The 15,885-nt window shown below is 26.2% G+C and overlaps 4 protein-coding genes across 4 annotated transcripts; 2 read left to right on the top strand and 2 right to left on the bottom strand.

The window, feature by feature from the left end:
• Positions 1-16: 16 nt before the first annotated feature.
• Positions 17-1,712, top strand: OCT59_023334 (uncharacterized protein). The gene is made up of 5 exons (XM_025324360.2): positions 17-216; positions 355-477; positions 548-728; positions 804-978; positions 1,068-1,712. The coding sequence occupies exons 1-5, from the start codon at positions 75-77 to the stop codon at positions 1,302-1,304; spliced, it is 858 nt and encodes a 285-aa protein (XP_025186463.1). The 5' UTR covers positions 17-74; the 3' UTR covers positions 1,305-1,712.
• Positions 1,713-1,726: 14 nt separating this feature from the next.
• On the bottom strand, positions 1,727-3,768 carry OCT59_023333 (uncharacterized protein). Its single transcript, XM_025313766.2, has 7 exons — positions 3,700-3,768; positions 3,554-3,604; positions 3,054-3,476; positions 2,664-2,984; positions 2,469-2,595; positions 2,000-2,398; positions 1,727-1,925 (listed from the first exon to the last, which is right to left on the bottom strand). Exons 2-7 carry the CDS (start codon positions 3,570-3,572, stop codon positions 1,919-1,921), a joined length of 1,296 nt encoding a protein of 431 aa, XP_025186462.1. The 5' UTR covers positions 3,573-3,604; positions 3,700-3,768; the 3' UTR covers positions 1,727-1,918.
• Positions 3,769-3,819: 51 nt separating this feature from the next.
• OCT59_023332 (uncharacterized protein) lies at positions 3,820-5,783 on the top strand. The gene is made up of 6 exons (XM_025324359.2): positions 3,820-3,947; positions 4,031-4,160; positions 4,239-4,408; positions 4,472-4,780; positions 4,856-4,945; positions 5,007-5,783. Exons 1-6 carry the CDS (start codon positions 3,828-3,830, stop codon positions 5,049-5,051), a joined length of 864 nt encoding a protein of 287 aa, XP_025186461.1. The 5' UTR covers positions 3,820-3,827; the 3' UTR covers positions 5,052-5,783.
• Positions 5,538-6,342, bottom strand: OCT59_023331 (uncharacterized protein). Its single transcript, XM_025313765.2, has 3 exons — positions 6,127-6,342; positions 5,808-6,044; positions 5,538-5,734 (listed from the first exon to the last, which is right to left on the bottom strand). The coding sequence occupies exons 1-3, from the start codon at positions 6,270-6,272 to the stop codon at positions 5,680-5,682; spliced, it is 438 nt and encodes a 145-aa protein (XP_025186460.2). The 5' UTR covers positions 6,273-6,342; the 3' UTR covers positions 5,538-5,679.
• Between the last annotated feature and the right edge of the window lie 9,543 nt (positions 6,343-15,885).

The following is a 15,885-nucleotide window of genomic DNA, read 5'->3' as shown; positions in this document are numbered from 1 at the left end:
CAAATATATTAGACAAGCGTAATTTTTGATTTCTCGCTTCAAAAAAAATTACTCATTTATCATAATATTTAGCAATGTCAGAACGAGAAGCTTTAGCTTTACTTGCAAAAGCAGATAAAAAGGCGACAACTTTTGGGTGGTTTGGGAGTAATAAATTTGAAGATGCTGCTGAATTGTATACTAAAGCAGCAAATTCTTTTAAATTAGCAAAACGATGTGAGTATTACTTTATTTATATTGCATGTTATCTCTATTTACTATTATATATTAACTGTGAAGTAATAAAATACTTTATAAAAGTTAGTTTTTTTTAAACTTGATTGTATAAATTTATTAAATTTATTATATTTATAGGGAAAGAAGCCGGTGATGCGTTTTCAAAAGCTGCGAATATGCAAATACAACTTAATGAACGCGATGAAGCAGCTTCAACTTTCATTAGTGCTTCTAAATGTTATAAGAAATGTAATTTCGAAGGTATGTTTCATTTTATTCTTATACTCATTGTATATAGCTGGTTGATCTAATTATGTTATTTATGTTATAGATGCTATCACATCTTTAAAGCGTGCAATTGAAATTCTTACTGATAGAGGTAGATTTCAAGCAGCAGCTGGACATCAAAAAGAAATTGCTCAAATTTATGAATCTGATCTAGTTGATATAGAGAAAGCAATGCAAGCTTATGAAATTGCAGCAGAATGGTATGCTGGAGAAGAGGCAAATGCGTATGTATTTTTAATATTTAATTAACGTATTTATATATAATCAAATATTTGGACTAATTTAATTCCAATATTTAGTCTCGCGAATAATTGTCTTCTTAAAGTAGCAACTTTTGCTGCTTCATTGGGTCAATACGATAAGGCCATTGAAAAATTTGAACAAGTTGCATATGCTAGTCTTGATAATCAACTTACCAAATGGTCACTTAAAGAATATTTTTTAAAAGCTGGATTATGTCATATCGTTAATGGGGTAACTTTCTTTTCTATGTAAAAGAAGAATCTGTTCCGAATATTCTTTATATTTTTTATAACTTCGATTTCCAATTTTTTTCTAAAAAGGATTATATAGGGGCCGCTAATGCAATTGAAAAATACAAAGATATGGATGTGTCTTTCGCCGGTACTCGAGAATATCAATTTCTTCAAGACATACTTTCCGCAGTCGAGAATGGTGATGTTGAAACCTTTACTAATAGAGTAGTTGATTTTGATCAATTGTCTAAATTGGATAATTGGAAAACTAGTATTCTGTTACAGATTAAAAAAGGAATTCGAGAACAACCAATTTTGACTTGAATAAATATCATTTAAAGACATTTAAAATTAGGATTTATATCAACAGCAAAGAGTTAAAATAGAATCGGTCAATTTTGTCGGAGCATTTGGATTTAAACAACGCATATTTTCTAAATAATTTTTTTTTTCTTTATTTTGTAATTTATAAAAGTGCTGATGTTTGATACGTTAGTCTTTTTTTTTATTTTATTTTATTAGATAAATGTATCACCTATTTATTATGAACATTGAACATTGAACATTTCATTTATTTTTAGTTTCTTTACATAATTAAAAATTTTTATATTGGTGACTTTCAAGCTTTATCTATTGTGAATAAGTGATACATTAATACGGTTGATTGTAATTTTTCGATAGAGATATCTCCAAAGAAACTGGAAAGAATAAATTTACGAGTCTTAAAACTTTTAGCAGAAACACAATTTCAGTATTTTAGAAACTTTTTTGGTAAGGTTTTTATTAGTATTTATAAATAAATATATTTATGAAATGTTACAATTTACTGATAAAACCTCTAAATTTTATTATTTCTAACCAAGTAAACTATTATTAATATAGCTCTTTAATATAACTCTCTTTTAAATAATATTTAGAATTATATTCATATGTCTATTTCAATAACTAAAAAAAAAGTTTGTATTAGTTTATTATACACACAATTCACAAATTTATTAACCTCAATAAATAAGAGTTACCGATAATGTTCCGATTTGAAAGGACCATTAATATTGATACCAAGATATTCAGATTGAGCAGGAGTAAGCTTAGTAAGTTTAACTCCTAATTTTTCAAGATGAGCAGCGGCAACTTCTTCGTCAAGTTTCTTTGGCAACATATGAACACCAAGTGGATAAGAAGCGGTATCAGTCCAGAGAGCGATTTGCGCCAATACTTGGTTTGTAAAAGAGTTACTCATTACGAAACTCGGATGTCCCGTTGCACAGCCTAAATTGACCAATCTACCTTCGGCAAGAAGAATTATATGACGTCCGCTCTTTAAGGTGAAACGATCGACTTGAGGTTTAACGTTAACATGATCAACAGCATTTTGTTTTAGCCAAGCAGCATCAATCTCAACATCAAAATGTCCAATACTATATTAAATTTATATTAGCATTAAATGTAGATATATGAACTTCTCATCGACAGAAATACTTTACTTACTTGCATACAATAGCATCGTCTTTCATTTGTTCAAAATGCTTTCCTACAATAATATCGCGGTTACCTGTGCTAGTTACGAAAATATTACCTTCAGTGCATGCTTCTTCCATCGTTGTAACTTCAAATCCTAAAATACATATAAAAGAATTTGCTAGTAATAAAACTTGAACAAAACCGATTATTGAAAAGTTTTACCTTCCATGGACGCTTGCAAAGCGTTAATTGGGTCAATCTCGGTAATAATAACACGGGCACCCATTCCGCGAAGAGCTGCTGAACAACCTTTACCGACATCACCATATCCTGCAACCACTGCTACCTTGCCAGCAATTTGTACATCAGTGGCACGTTTGATACCATCTACGAGGGACTCACGACAACCGTAAAGGTTATCAAATTTGGATTTTGTGACGGAGTCATTTACATTTATAGCAGGCACCTTTAATTTTCCTTCCTTGAGCATTTGGTACAAATGATGTACACCAGTAGTTGTTTCTTCTGAAACACCCTTGATATCTAGAGATTAATTCATCAAAATAAATCCAACATCTCTTAATAATATGATCTAAGCAAAATCTATATTACCTTTTAAGAGTTCAGGATGTTTATTGTGAACTAACGAAGTTAAATCACCACCATCATCAAGGATCATATTAAGAGGTTTTCCATCCTTAAAGGCAAAAAGGGTTTGTTCAATACACCAAGTATATTCTTCCTCAGTCTCACCTTTCCACGCAAAAACAGGCACACCAGTGGCAGCAATGGCAGCTGCGGCCTGATCTTGTGTGGAGAAAATGTTACAGGAACTCCAGGCGACTTCAGCACCTAGATGAGTGAGCGTTTCTATCAAAACAGCCGTTTGAATTGTCATATGCAAACAGCCGGCAATTCGTGCTCCTTCTAAAGGGTTGGTGTTACTGTATTTTTTTCGTAAAGTCATAAGTCCTGGCATTTCATTTTCAGCAATTTCGATTTCTTTGCGACCCCAAGCAGCGAGCGAGATATCAGCTGTAATATTAGTGTAGCATTCATTACTTTTAATAAATTTTAAAAAAGAGGTAAAAAGTTTCAGCTTCAACACTTACCAACTTTAAAATTAGTCATTTTTTTTACTGGAAAAAAAAAATCGGTTTAAGCTAATAGATCACAAAATCTATATTTATATATTGGTTCATCTAATTTTTTTTTCTCCGCAGAAAAATGTTGGATTAATAATAATAATATGGCTCACCAATATGCTAGTAATAATAATATAACACGTTTCGTATAAAACCAAAAAACGAAATGATTATCCAATCACAGAATCAAAGATTTGTTATTTTTATTGGTTAAAAGAAAAAAAAAATTTTCCATAGAAAAATGTTTTTATTACGAACAGTACTAAGATCTCGAAATTTTATTAGGCAGACTTCTTTTTCTACATATGCAAAACATAACTTGAAGCCTTCAAATTTTCGTTTCGGGTTCAGTTCTGGAAAGGTTTTCCATCTTTTTATAGTATTGCAATTTTTTTTTTTTTTAAAAAAAACAAGAATTCACAATCTTTTTTACTATGTTTATAGGTTAAATTTTCTACTTCTAGTACTATTGCTACGGCTATTGGTTTAGCTGGCGTATCTTATTGGTATGTGTACGATAAAAACATTGCGTTTGCTGACGCTTTGCCAAAAAGTGTAGAGTCTGTAACAACCGGTATTCAGAAAACGAATTTACGTCATTTTCGAGTTTTATTTGTAATAAATAATATGATTAAATTTATTCGTTATTAAGAGGAACCCGAGAGTGGAGTACATATTCCAACGTATATTACATTACATGACGGAACAAAAGCAAGGCTTATAGGGTTAGGTATTAGAACTGTTTCATTCTTAAAAATTAAGGTTTATGTTATTGGAATGTATATTAGTGAAGATGATATTGATGTATTGAAAAATTGGAAGGTAAATAATGAATGTTTGCGAGAATCTTATAAGGAAAATTTTCTAAAGTTAATCTTTATTAAGGGATATGATAAGGAAAAGTTTATGTCAGAGAATGATGAATCGATGACCTTATCAATATTGGATCTACCCATAGTTATGGCAATTCGTATTGAACCTGTACGAAATACAAATGGACATCATTTGCGTGATGGTTTTACGCGCGCGATTACGCACAGGATGCAAGATGGATACATGAGTGAGGAAGATGCAGAGAACGTTTTAAAGGCCATAAAAGAACTTAAAGCAAAATTCCCCAAGTCAGTAGTAAAAGCCGGTACGGCTTTAATTTTGAAAAAGGAAAAAAATGGAACCTTAATTATTGAATATGAGGTATATAATTTATGTGAATTACCCGTAAAAAGCTTATTTCAATCGTAAGTTCTATTAAATTCAATTATTATTCAGGGAAAAAACATGGGAATAGTGAATAATATTTGGTTAACAAAGAATATATTTATGAGCTATTTGGCAGCAAAAAATCCTATTTCTGAAAAGGTGAGTTTGGGAAATGGAAGTCAGATTATAATCATATATTAAAAAGTAAATTTATTTATAGGCAAAGAGAAATATTGCTGATGGATTTGATGAATTATTAAAATAACAAAGGCAAGTTGATATATCGTATTGGTGAATAATAATTATTCATAATTGATTATATTCTGCTGGTGGTATGATGTATGATTAAGTACTGTACTTTTCACAACTCCAAATTAATTTCATTTAGGTAAACAATTAAATTTTAAATTCCTCTTTTTCTCTTTTTTTTTGGTACTGGGAGCACCTTAAAGAATCGCTATCAAAGTAACACAAACGGAGCATTAATCCTCGGATTACTAGCTCTTTTATTATTACTTTGGGGAAAGTCCTCGGACACATGACAGAAAGTGTCGCCTATAATGAGGTATAACCAATTCGCACTTCATGGCCTTCTTTATGATCGAAGAAGAGTTCTTACTCGAGATTGGGAGGTCGCGAATTTGGTTTTGTTGGTCATAGCACAGTTATGCGATTGTAACTTCTTTCCGTAAAAAAGAAAAAGGTTATAACACAACGGGGCTTACTCTTAGGGTGTTCCCACCCAATTTTTTTACAAATTTTTTAAATCTATTTTAATAATGCAATACAATTTACACCCGATAATATAATAGTTTTTCAAAGTGAAACATTTTGGTTACAAAATTATTTGATATTGGAATTTGTAATATTAGTTGTGAATTTTGTTTATTTAACTATACTTGATGATAAGATTGTGATAATAGGTACTCTTCCCAACTAATTTTTCCGCTTGAAAATGAATAAATAAATAATATATTAATATTGTAATTTAATTCTCAAAATAAGTTCAATAAAGACATACTCATTGTTCATATCATCTTCTAACAATACATGATCGATCATTTCAACGATTTCTTCGAGTTTCAGTCCTTCCGAATCACCAAATTCATCATCAATAAAAGCTTCACGTAATTCATGTCCATCTAAATATCCATCGCGATTAACGTCATGTATAGAAAATAAATAATATAAATCATCATCATCTGTCATCTCCCCAAAATTTTGTCCCGGAATGTCTTTTAAATGATTTTTTACGTGTCTTATCGAATAAAAAAAATGAACAAGGAAATAAATAAGTAATTCAGTTTGTTAAATATAAATGATTTGGCATGTCTACCTACTGTCTAATTTTTGCGTGGTCACCGTAGTTGTTGTGTTCTCCTTGATAATTTATATAAGTATTCGCTAAGCTAAATAGTGGCATTAGTGCTAACAATAATAAAAAGAAATTTATTAAAAAAAATTTGTTCTTTACAAATGAGAACATTTTCAAGGAAAAAAGGAAAAATCTGACAATCTGTTTAAAGTATTCAAGCCTTATCCAATCTAAGATTGCCATTTGTTCCCATAATCGGTAATACGATATCAGATATTGTTGCGGGACAAGGATATGCCATAGATATGAAACAGCCGGGGCAGGACATAAGTAGTTAGCAATATTAGTATGATGTAGTTAGTATATATAAAATGATAAAATGAAGGACGACTCGAGATTAGTTAAACCAAGTCAAGCTAAATGGTAAAAAATTTTCATATTCTTTATTCTTGATACTTAAATTTATCACTTTTAATTAATATTATTTTTTATTAAACCATTTTATTAAAAATTATTAATAATTATTTAGTATTAACTATTTTTAAGAAAAATATTATTAATTATGTATATAATATAATTCGGGATTTCAAAAGAAACGTTCATTTCAAAAAACCGGTGATCTCGAAGAAATTGTAACTATGAAATGTAAATGATTGTGATACAAAATTGCCATTGTTTACTAAAGAATATTTTAATCTTTACTGTTCATAAGTACAATTTTGTTCTGTTTTTCTAAAACATCATTCCCTAAAGTAAATTCATATCAATTATAATAACCTATACAAAACTACGAAACTTTAAAACTATTACCAAAATCACTTACAATGGAAAATATTTTAAACACAAATTTTTCCTATAATCCAACCTGTTATTCAACCCTTATTATTAATGGTTATCAGTACAAATCTCCTGACCTACCAATATTATTTGAATTTTATTGTTCTCCATATGATTCTTCCTTAAAGATTATAATATACTTAATGAAAAATAGGAAATGTAAGAAGAATAAATGTTTCAGAAATGAAGATATATATAGATATGATTTTCAGAAAAAATAAATAACTGGATAAAAATTTTAATCATCAAGAATAGGAATATAATGTAGCAAGTATAAGGAAGAAGAGAATAGATATCTAGTATCTACTGTAATTTCACCACCAATGACTGGACAATTGCAAAAATCTTCAGCAAAGTCAGTAGATTAACTTTTACTACCAATAACGCAACTGAACAGATGTAAACAATTGTTGGCCATCAAGCAACTTATAATTTCATCACCAATAACTAATAGACATAAAATTATGGTGTTTTTTAGGTAACCAAAAATACAAGAAAAGGTCTTACTGCCAATAACTGAACAGTCACAAAAACTTTTAGCACAGTTGTACCTCTTAGAAAGTATGTTTAGTTTTTATAGTTGATGTGATCTAATTGTTGAGTTCAAATGTCAGGATATAAGTGACCAATTACAATTCATATTAATCATTTAAATTGAAGCCAATCAGACCATACTGTATATTCTAATTACATTATATAGATTAAATTACCATAATTTTTACTGTACTTGCTAAATATGATCGCAATATTAAGATCAAATAAATACTTGCAATTTTCTACCTAAAGAATTAAAAAACATTATAGCTGATTGCAAAATTGTAAGACCACCTTATGATTTTTTAATTTGAAAATTTGATATTTTGAATTTTTCAAAAACCAGTAAAAAATCAAGTTAAAAATCTGTTTATTCAACTCCTTAAATAAAAATAGAAATATATTATATGATTCAATATAAATAAATTACTTTAAAATCTTTATTAATTTTAAGGAATTAAAGTTATTACCAAAATAGGTATTTAATTTTACTAATTCTTGAAAAATTCAAAATATCAAATTTTTAAATTGAAAATCATAGGGTGGTCTTACAATTTTGCAATCAGCTGTAATGATTATTTTAAAAAAAAGTAAAAAAAGTGGAAACTTAAAATTGGAAATTAAAATACTATCTTAATTACCATTTAGAAAATAATGTTATCTTAATCTAAACAATGGTTTATAAAGATTAGATAAAATAATTACTAAAAATAAATTATAAAAATATTTAGGTTGTATATACTCTTTTTTTGTACCAATTTATTATTAGATATCAATACTTTTAAAAGTTCATCTATTCATATTATATAGACTGGTATACTGATTTCTATAATTGAAACTTTGACTTATAGTTTACTAATAGAATTCAACAACTAAAAACGACTATATTATTATCTAAAAATAGCCGAATTTCTGTGAAAAATAACAAGTAAAAACAAACAAATATAAAATAACAATAAAGCAAATTAAGTGGAAAAGCAATTAATGAAATATCTATAATTTTTAAATTTAAAATGGTTTAAATTTCAAACCTATATTGTTTATATTATCTATACAATTTATTTTTAATTTACTTTTACTATACATGCCACCCAAATTATTTTGGACTGCCGTAATTATAAGTAAAATCCCAAATTCAATTATGGCATCCCAAATTATTTTGGCACTTTATATAGTAAATTATATATAAACCGAATGAATTATGGCATCCCAAATTATAATTATGGCATCCCAAAATAATTTGGGCAGCATGTATAACTTTTACTCTATTATAACATAAAAATATATCACTATTAAGCCCATTAAGTAATATTAGAAAATTTATTTAAAATTTTATAAATTCTAAAAATTTGTTTAAAATCCAATACTATTAGTATTGAATTCTTAGATTAAAGTTATTTGTTTAAATTTTACCAATATCTTATGATTAATTTTTTTAAAATTTTACTATAGCTTTATTATAATTTTAGTAAATTTTAGCAGCTTTAGCCTATATAATAAATTTTGTCAGATTTTGCTTTTTTCTAGAATTTTGCCAAAGTTTTATTATTTTAATATTTCACAATTTGTTAAAAGTTAAAACTCTTTAGTTTTTATTCAGACATATAAACTGAATGAAAAAGAAAATTAGAAAGATTAAGAGAATAAAGAGTGGGTTCCATGATCACCAGACATTGAAGATAGAGCCTTTATGGCTAAGATGACCCATTACTAAACGAAGTCTACCTACAGAGTCAAACGATCACTTGACAGTGTACACGTACTGCACATGTAGGGTATGGTTTAGGACACAACAATTCATCAAATAAAATTGTTCAAATTAGAAATTTAATAAAAATATTTTGGATGCATATATTTAAAATAACTCAATATACAGATGGTGCTCAAAATTATCTGGCCACTTCTTAAAGTGAAACAACTTATGTATAATATTGTAAAAATAAAACTTTAATATTTACATTGTGTCTTAATTCATTAATTTAAATAAAAATTTAATAATAAATTCTATCTCTATTTGCAGCAACAGCTGTTTTAATTCTATGAAATATACTATTAATTATTATTTATAAATCTTATCTAGAAGGATATCTTTCAATGCATTCTTAATGTATTTTTCAAGTAAATTATTCAAATAATATAGTAAGACATGTAGTGTAAAATTTCATATTTTATAGCATAGTTTTGTACAATAATTTAGATTCTGCAAATATAATATTTAGTATAAGTTTGTAATTTCGCATATTTAAAGTTTAAAATCATATATCAAGGATAACTTGGTATCCAGTTATCAACATTTAATGAAATTTATATCATTGGATTCGTCTCATTGAGAGGAATCGAATGGTAGTAATTATATATTTCTGGAATTAATATTTGATGTGCAATTATAAAATACTTCAAATGTTATTTTCTATAATATCTTTTGATCCAGTGATTGTATGAAATCGATTTATGGCTTATTAGATTCGTCTCGATGAGACGATTCAAATGGTGGTAAGCACACAATAATAGGGCCAATATTGACGAAGTTATAGTATTTTCAATCCATTTAAGGCCTTTTTGAAAATCCGTTATTTTAATGAAAATTTTGTGTTGTGTATTATTTAATATTTTAAAAAAAATTAAAAAAATTAGAAAAATATAAAGCACTTTATGTGATTATAAATAACAAAATCACATGCTATTTATATTACATTAACATGTGATGATCTACATAATTTTAGCTAAACAAACTGGCCGGATAATTATGGGCACCATCTGTAATTTAATTGTTACTAACTTAAACTACAAAATGACGTTGAGATTATTCTGATTGGTGATCTAGATCAAAAGTTATTAGCCTGCAAAGTTTGGTATTTTCTTAATAAACAGTAGGATTTGAAACATCTAATTCTGGCCAAAATTTGACAAAATTCTATAATTTAGGCCAGAACTATGACTGGCTGAGAGGTAATGCAAATCATAAAATTTTTTCCCATAGCACGACTAAAGAGACAAGCACAACACTGTCAAAAAATAGCTAAAAAAAGAAAAAAAGCAGTGAAAAATTTGTTCCAGATTTTATTTTTGAAAATATTGATGATTAATAAAGTAAAACATTTTCCGATATGGTTTGATTTTTAACCAATTGCAAATTAGTATTATATATATCACGTGATTTTTTAAAATCTCAATTTGAAACAACTTGATGATTTGTTGTGTCCCCAACTATACTACCGGTATGACGAGTGGTTTGTAGTTTAATTATATTAAAGTAATTATTAGGGAATTTTATTGCGAATTTTACTAGTATATTTTCTTTATTTTTTACTTTAATAAAACTGCAAATGCGCTGTGAAAAAAAAAAGAAAAAAAAAGAGAATAAAGAAGTCATCAACAAATATGAATCCAATTCTAAAGATGATGAAATTAAATAGTAAAGAAAACTGGTTCTTAATTTTCTAATAATAATCCAAAATAAAGAATTAAAAGAATAGATACAGCTTATATTTACAGATTAAGTAAAAATTAATTCTTTTTCTTTTACATTTATATATTATAAATTAAATATTTTTTTTATTACAATTTATACACAATAGTATTCTGATTAAAATTAATTGTCATAAATAATGATTATTATATACAGTCAAAGTTCTCTATAACGAATTCCACGAGCCAGAGATTAAAATTCGTTATAGTAAGAAATTCGCTATACTAAAAGCCATTTTATTATAAATACTAAGATCTGTACCTGAACTTTTCTTCATTATAGCAAATTATTCGTTATATAAAAATTCGCTATAGAGAACTTTGACTGTATCAAATTGCTATATTATAAATATAAACTGTAAATTAGCTGTAAATATTATATATTTACACTATTATAGTAATATGATTAGCTAAAAAATAGTAATTCTGATTTACAACCATTATATTTATTTGATTTTTAAACTTACAACTATTTATTAAGACTAATATTAGTTCTAATCTGTAATTCAACTAATCCAGATTAAATTCAAATATTTGCATTCCATATTTTTAAATAAATAGATCCATTTATAAATTTGAATGCCAATTTTAGGATTTTAATCTGGATTATTTTTATATATATATATTATTTTTAATTTTTAGTTTTTTATTATTTCAAAAATTTTCTTATTAATTGCTAGTATATTAGTATAATCTTTAAATACAGTCAAACCTTTATGTATTAATTTTTAATATACTGATAATTTTCTATGCTGATAAATTTTTATTGTTTTGTTTCACATATAATAAAAAAATTGCATTATATTAATATTATATATAATTTTATAATATAATATATATTGACACTTTTTCTTAGTTTCTTTATAATAATATATATTAAAATGTACTGATATTTTAACTTCACTAGTATTAATTCAGATCAGTACTATAAAATTGGTCTAAGTAAAAGATTTAATTTGAACTTTTTTGCAATTTATTTTGCCAAAATTTAATTATTTGAGCTCATTAATCAGATGGTATTTGCTTCACGTAATATATTTAATGTATTAATATTTTTAATTAGAAGTATCATCTAACTGTTTGCTAATTAGATAATAGACATAGTTTACAATATAATATACAGTAATTGTGTATTGATAATTTAATGCATTGATACTTTTTTTCTAAACATATGGGCTGATTTGTCTTGTTATTTGACTCAAGGTAAAGGTTTTTCATTTAAGAACCTATTTATAGTATGGTAGTCTAACGTTTACCAACGACTACCATCCAACTGGTGTTAGTAGGCAAATCTTATTATTACTACAACTGCCATTTTAGTTTGACCTCAGGATAGTTCCTATCCATCGACGGAATACTAACTGGCTAGCTATAACCCCTACTCATCCTTTATCCATTCTAGAGGCAAGACAAGCTCGAATTTATATTATGCCACCCTGGCCTGTCTTAGTAATGGAGGACTTTCAGCGTCAAATGTAATGGCAATCATCTAAAAGGAAACCCTTCTGTACCAACATTCACACTTCGGGGAACGAAGCCAAGGCCACTCAGCCGCCACTACAGCCCCACGATTCCTTAGCCCCAAGGTACAGTTGTGAATCTCTCAATGGTATAGTAATGACCACTGAGACAGAAAGAACATGAGATAGTACAGATTCGCTTGTTAGGGATTATTCCCAGTAGTGCCCTACCACCCAAGCTGCGGTCCCTGCTTCCAGTGGGGAGTTGAACCCCATACCTCATCTAGTACATCTGTCTGTTCAGGAATATCCTAGTTGGCCTAAACCTATTAAAAGGTAAACTACCACAAAGTTATTGCACTTAGGATTTTACCATCTATAATAACCATCTAGCCATATTGGATCTCAAGCGGTATCATTTGAGTGACCACCTGAACAGGAAATTACCCCCAAGATATACAAGCAGTGACCTTACAGACAGGACTCTGAACATCCCAATGACCTCATAGGGAATGTTAGAAGGACACTATAACCCTTTGTTGAAATGTGCGGCCTAACTGTACGCACTAATTCAATTCCTTGTGGTGCAGTCCAACTATGTCAACCCGTATCTTCCGCTATTGGTGATAGCGTCCGCAGTAAAATTCTTTTTATTTCCGTGATTATGGAAATCGAACCTGCGACCTCACCATACTCAGGCTTAATGAGGGTCTCAGTAACCAACTACTGAGATAGGGGAATCAACCCTATATGGGCTGATTTGTTTATTCTGTATTAAAAAGAGTTATTGATTGATTTTCACAATTTTTGTTACTCAAAATTGGTTTGTAATACCAAAAAATCATCTGATTGATGATCACTTGACTAAATAATAAGTTGAACAAAAATTTACATTTGCGAAACTTAAATTATTAAATGTAAAAGAGCTGTAAAAAAACCCATTTCACTACCATTTCTCATATATATGGAATTTTTAACATATATTATTAAAAAGTAAGTATATTTTAATAAAATATAAAGTAAAATATAGCCTTAGTAGCTATAAATGTTTATAAAAGTATAATAAAAATATCATATAAAAGATGGTATCATAATAAATATTTTCAAACAATAAAAATAATTATTTTATGTCAGAGTTTGTATTACCATCTTTAAACGCAAATATATCAAGATTCACTGATCCGTTTTCTATAATTTTAGGCTCGTTGGAAAGCCCTTGTTCTGGACTTTATAGGCGAAAAAAGAGCTCACTGATTGAATCATTAGATCCGGAGATATTTACGTTTAAAGTTGAGGTATGAACTTTTTAACATGCTTAAATGCAAATGTCTTGGGATCCACTGATCCATTTTTTATAAATTTAGGCTCTTTGGAAAGCCTTTGATCTGGTCTATATGAACGAAAAAAGAGCTTGCCAATTGGATCACTAGATCTGGAGATATTTACGTTTTAAGTTGAGATACAAATTTTTAACATATATAGTAAGTGCTAAAAATTATATTAATTTAAAAGAAATATTTACCAAATTATAGTATAATAACATTAAATAAAAATTTTTTAATACTCATTTCCAATTTACTGTATATTATATAGTATTTTGTATAATAAAAATGTAATAAAATTAATATTTTAATTAAAGGTAGACAAATCAGCCCATATGAATAACTTTATTAGTATATAGAGATTTAACTGTGTTTCAATATTTTAATAAAAAGGTTAAAAGTAAAAATACTAAAAGTAAAAACAAGTAAAGAATCTTCTATAATTTTTTTAAATTAATGTAATTTTTAAAAGAAAATCTTAATATGATAAATGTTAAAAAATCCAAAAATTTTTAAATTTATATATATAGTAAAACCATTTATATTTTTTTTATATTTTTTTTTTATTTTTCTATATTATATTAAAAGATAATGTAATATCATAATATGTTATATAATGCAATTGGATCATAAAGAAATTTACAAGTTTAAAGAATATTGCAAAGTACTTATTTCTATAATTATAAGTAATTTATATAAAATAAAATATATAAATAAAAAATATTATATTCCAATTATTATTATATTTATTCTATAATTACAAACTAATTTACTATCAGCTTATTGGAAACATTTGCTGGTCAAATAGAGATTTGTATCTATAAGTATTTACTGTATATAGTAAATGATAGTAAATTTTTTTTTTTTATTTACTCTTATATATAAGAATCAATATTTTATTATAGTAGTTAGTCTATATATTTTTTATTATAAATTAAACATAAATTTTGCTATTACTTTGGTTTTACATTATTTATAATAATATAATAGATCCAAATTTTTCTAATTTCATATATATATAATTAAAAAATAAAGTCTAGCATATGGGCAAATAAATAAATATATTTTTAATATATTTTTATTTGATATAATTCTATTTACATTTTTACTACTATATTTTTATCTAAAAACTTAAATTTTTAGATATATATATAGTATTTTTTGACTAAAAAATAAATAAAATATATAATGCTATTAGAGAAGAAAGTCTTAATATTAAGTTATTTACAATATTATCTTCATTACTAATATTATCACTATTACTGCTATTATTACTACTACTACTATTGAAAAAACTAACTAATTTCTTATTTTTTTTTTTTTAATAATTTTATCTATAAAAATTCTAAACTAATTAATATGTAGCTTTAAATTCTTTTTTTTATACAAGAAATTAATAAATTTATTTACTTTATATTTTTGAACTATCTCAATTTATATGAGAATATTTTTTTTTCTATTGTAATAGTGAAAGTAGAGGCAAATATATTACTAATGTATTAATATTTATATAGTATTTTTATAAAAATATTTGATTCAGATGAATTTAAAGTAGAATTAAAGATTAAAAAATTTATTTTTGTAATAAAGAAAATATAAATAAAAGTTTTAATAATTAATTAAATTTATTTATTAACATATAATTAAAAATTTAGCAATATTATTAGATAATTAATTTTATTAATTAAAATTAATTATATAATTATAAGAGTGAATTTATTTACCGCACCTTGCATTACAAAGCATCCTTCCTTTTTTGTAAATTATTTATGTTGATCTTTAGTTTATATACTGCACCCCCCTTAAAATAGCAAATGATAAACATAAAAATATATATAAATTTGTAACGCAGAATGCAATGAATACATTATTTCTAATTATAAAATTAATAATAGTTTTTTATTTTATTTTTAAGATTAATAAAAAATTTTTTAAAATATATTTTAAATAAAATCTTTAAAATTACTTGATCTTTATTTTATTTATCAAAATTTTTTAAATTTTTAAAGATTAATAAATTATAATAAAGCAAAAAATCATAAAACATTAATTTTATATTTATATCAAATATTTAAAATTATACAATACAATTTGCTTTTCTTATTACAGTTAAATCTCTATGTACCGATGAGGTTGTTTTAGGGAAAAAGTATTAATACATTG

This window comes from Rhizophagus irregularis, chromosome 32 (assembly GCF_026210795.1).
Source record: "Rhizophagus irregularis chromosome 32, complete sequence".
Lineage (NCBI taxonomy): Eukaryota > Fungi > Glomeromycota > Glomeromycetes > Glomerales > Glomeraceae > Rhizophagus > Rhizophagus irregularis.
The sequence above is the reverse complement of the archived record's forward strand: the minus strand, read 5'-3'. Positions and strand labels throughout refer to the sequence as shown.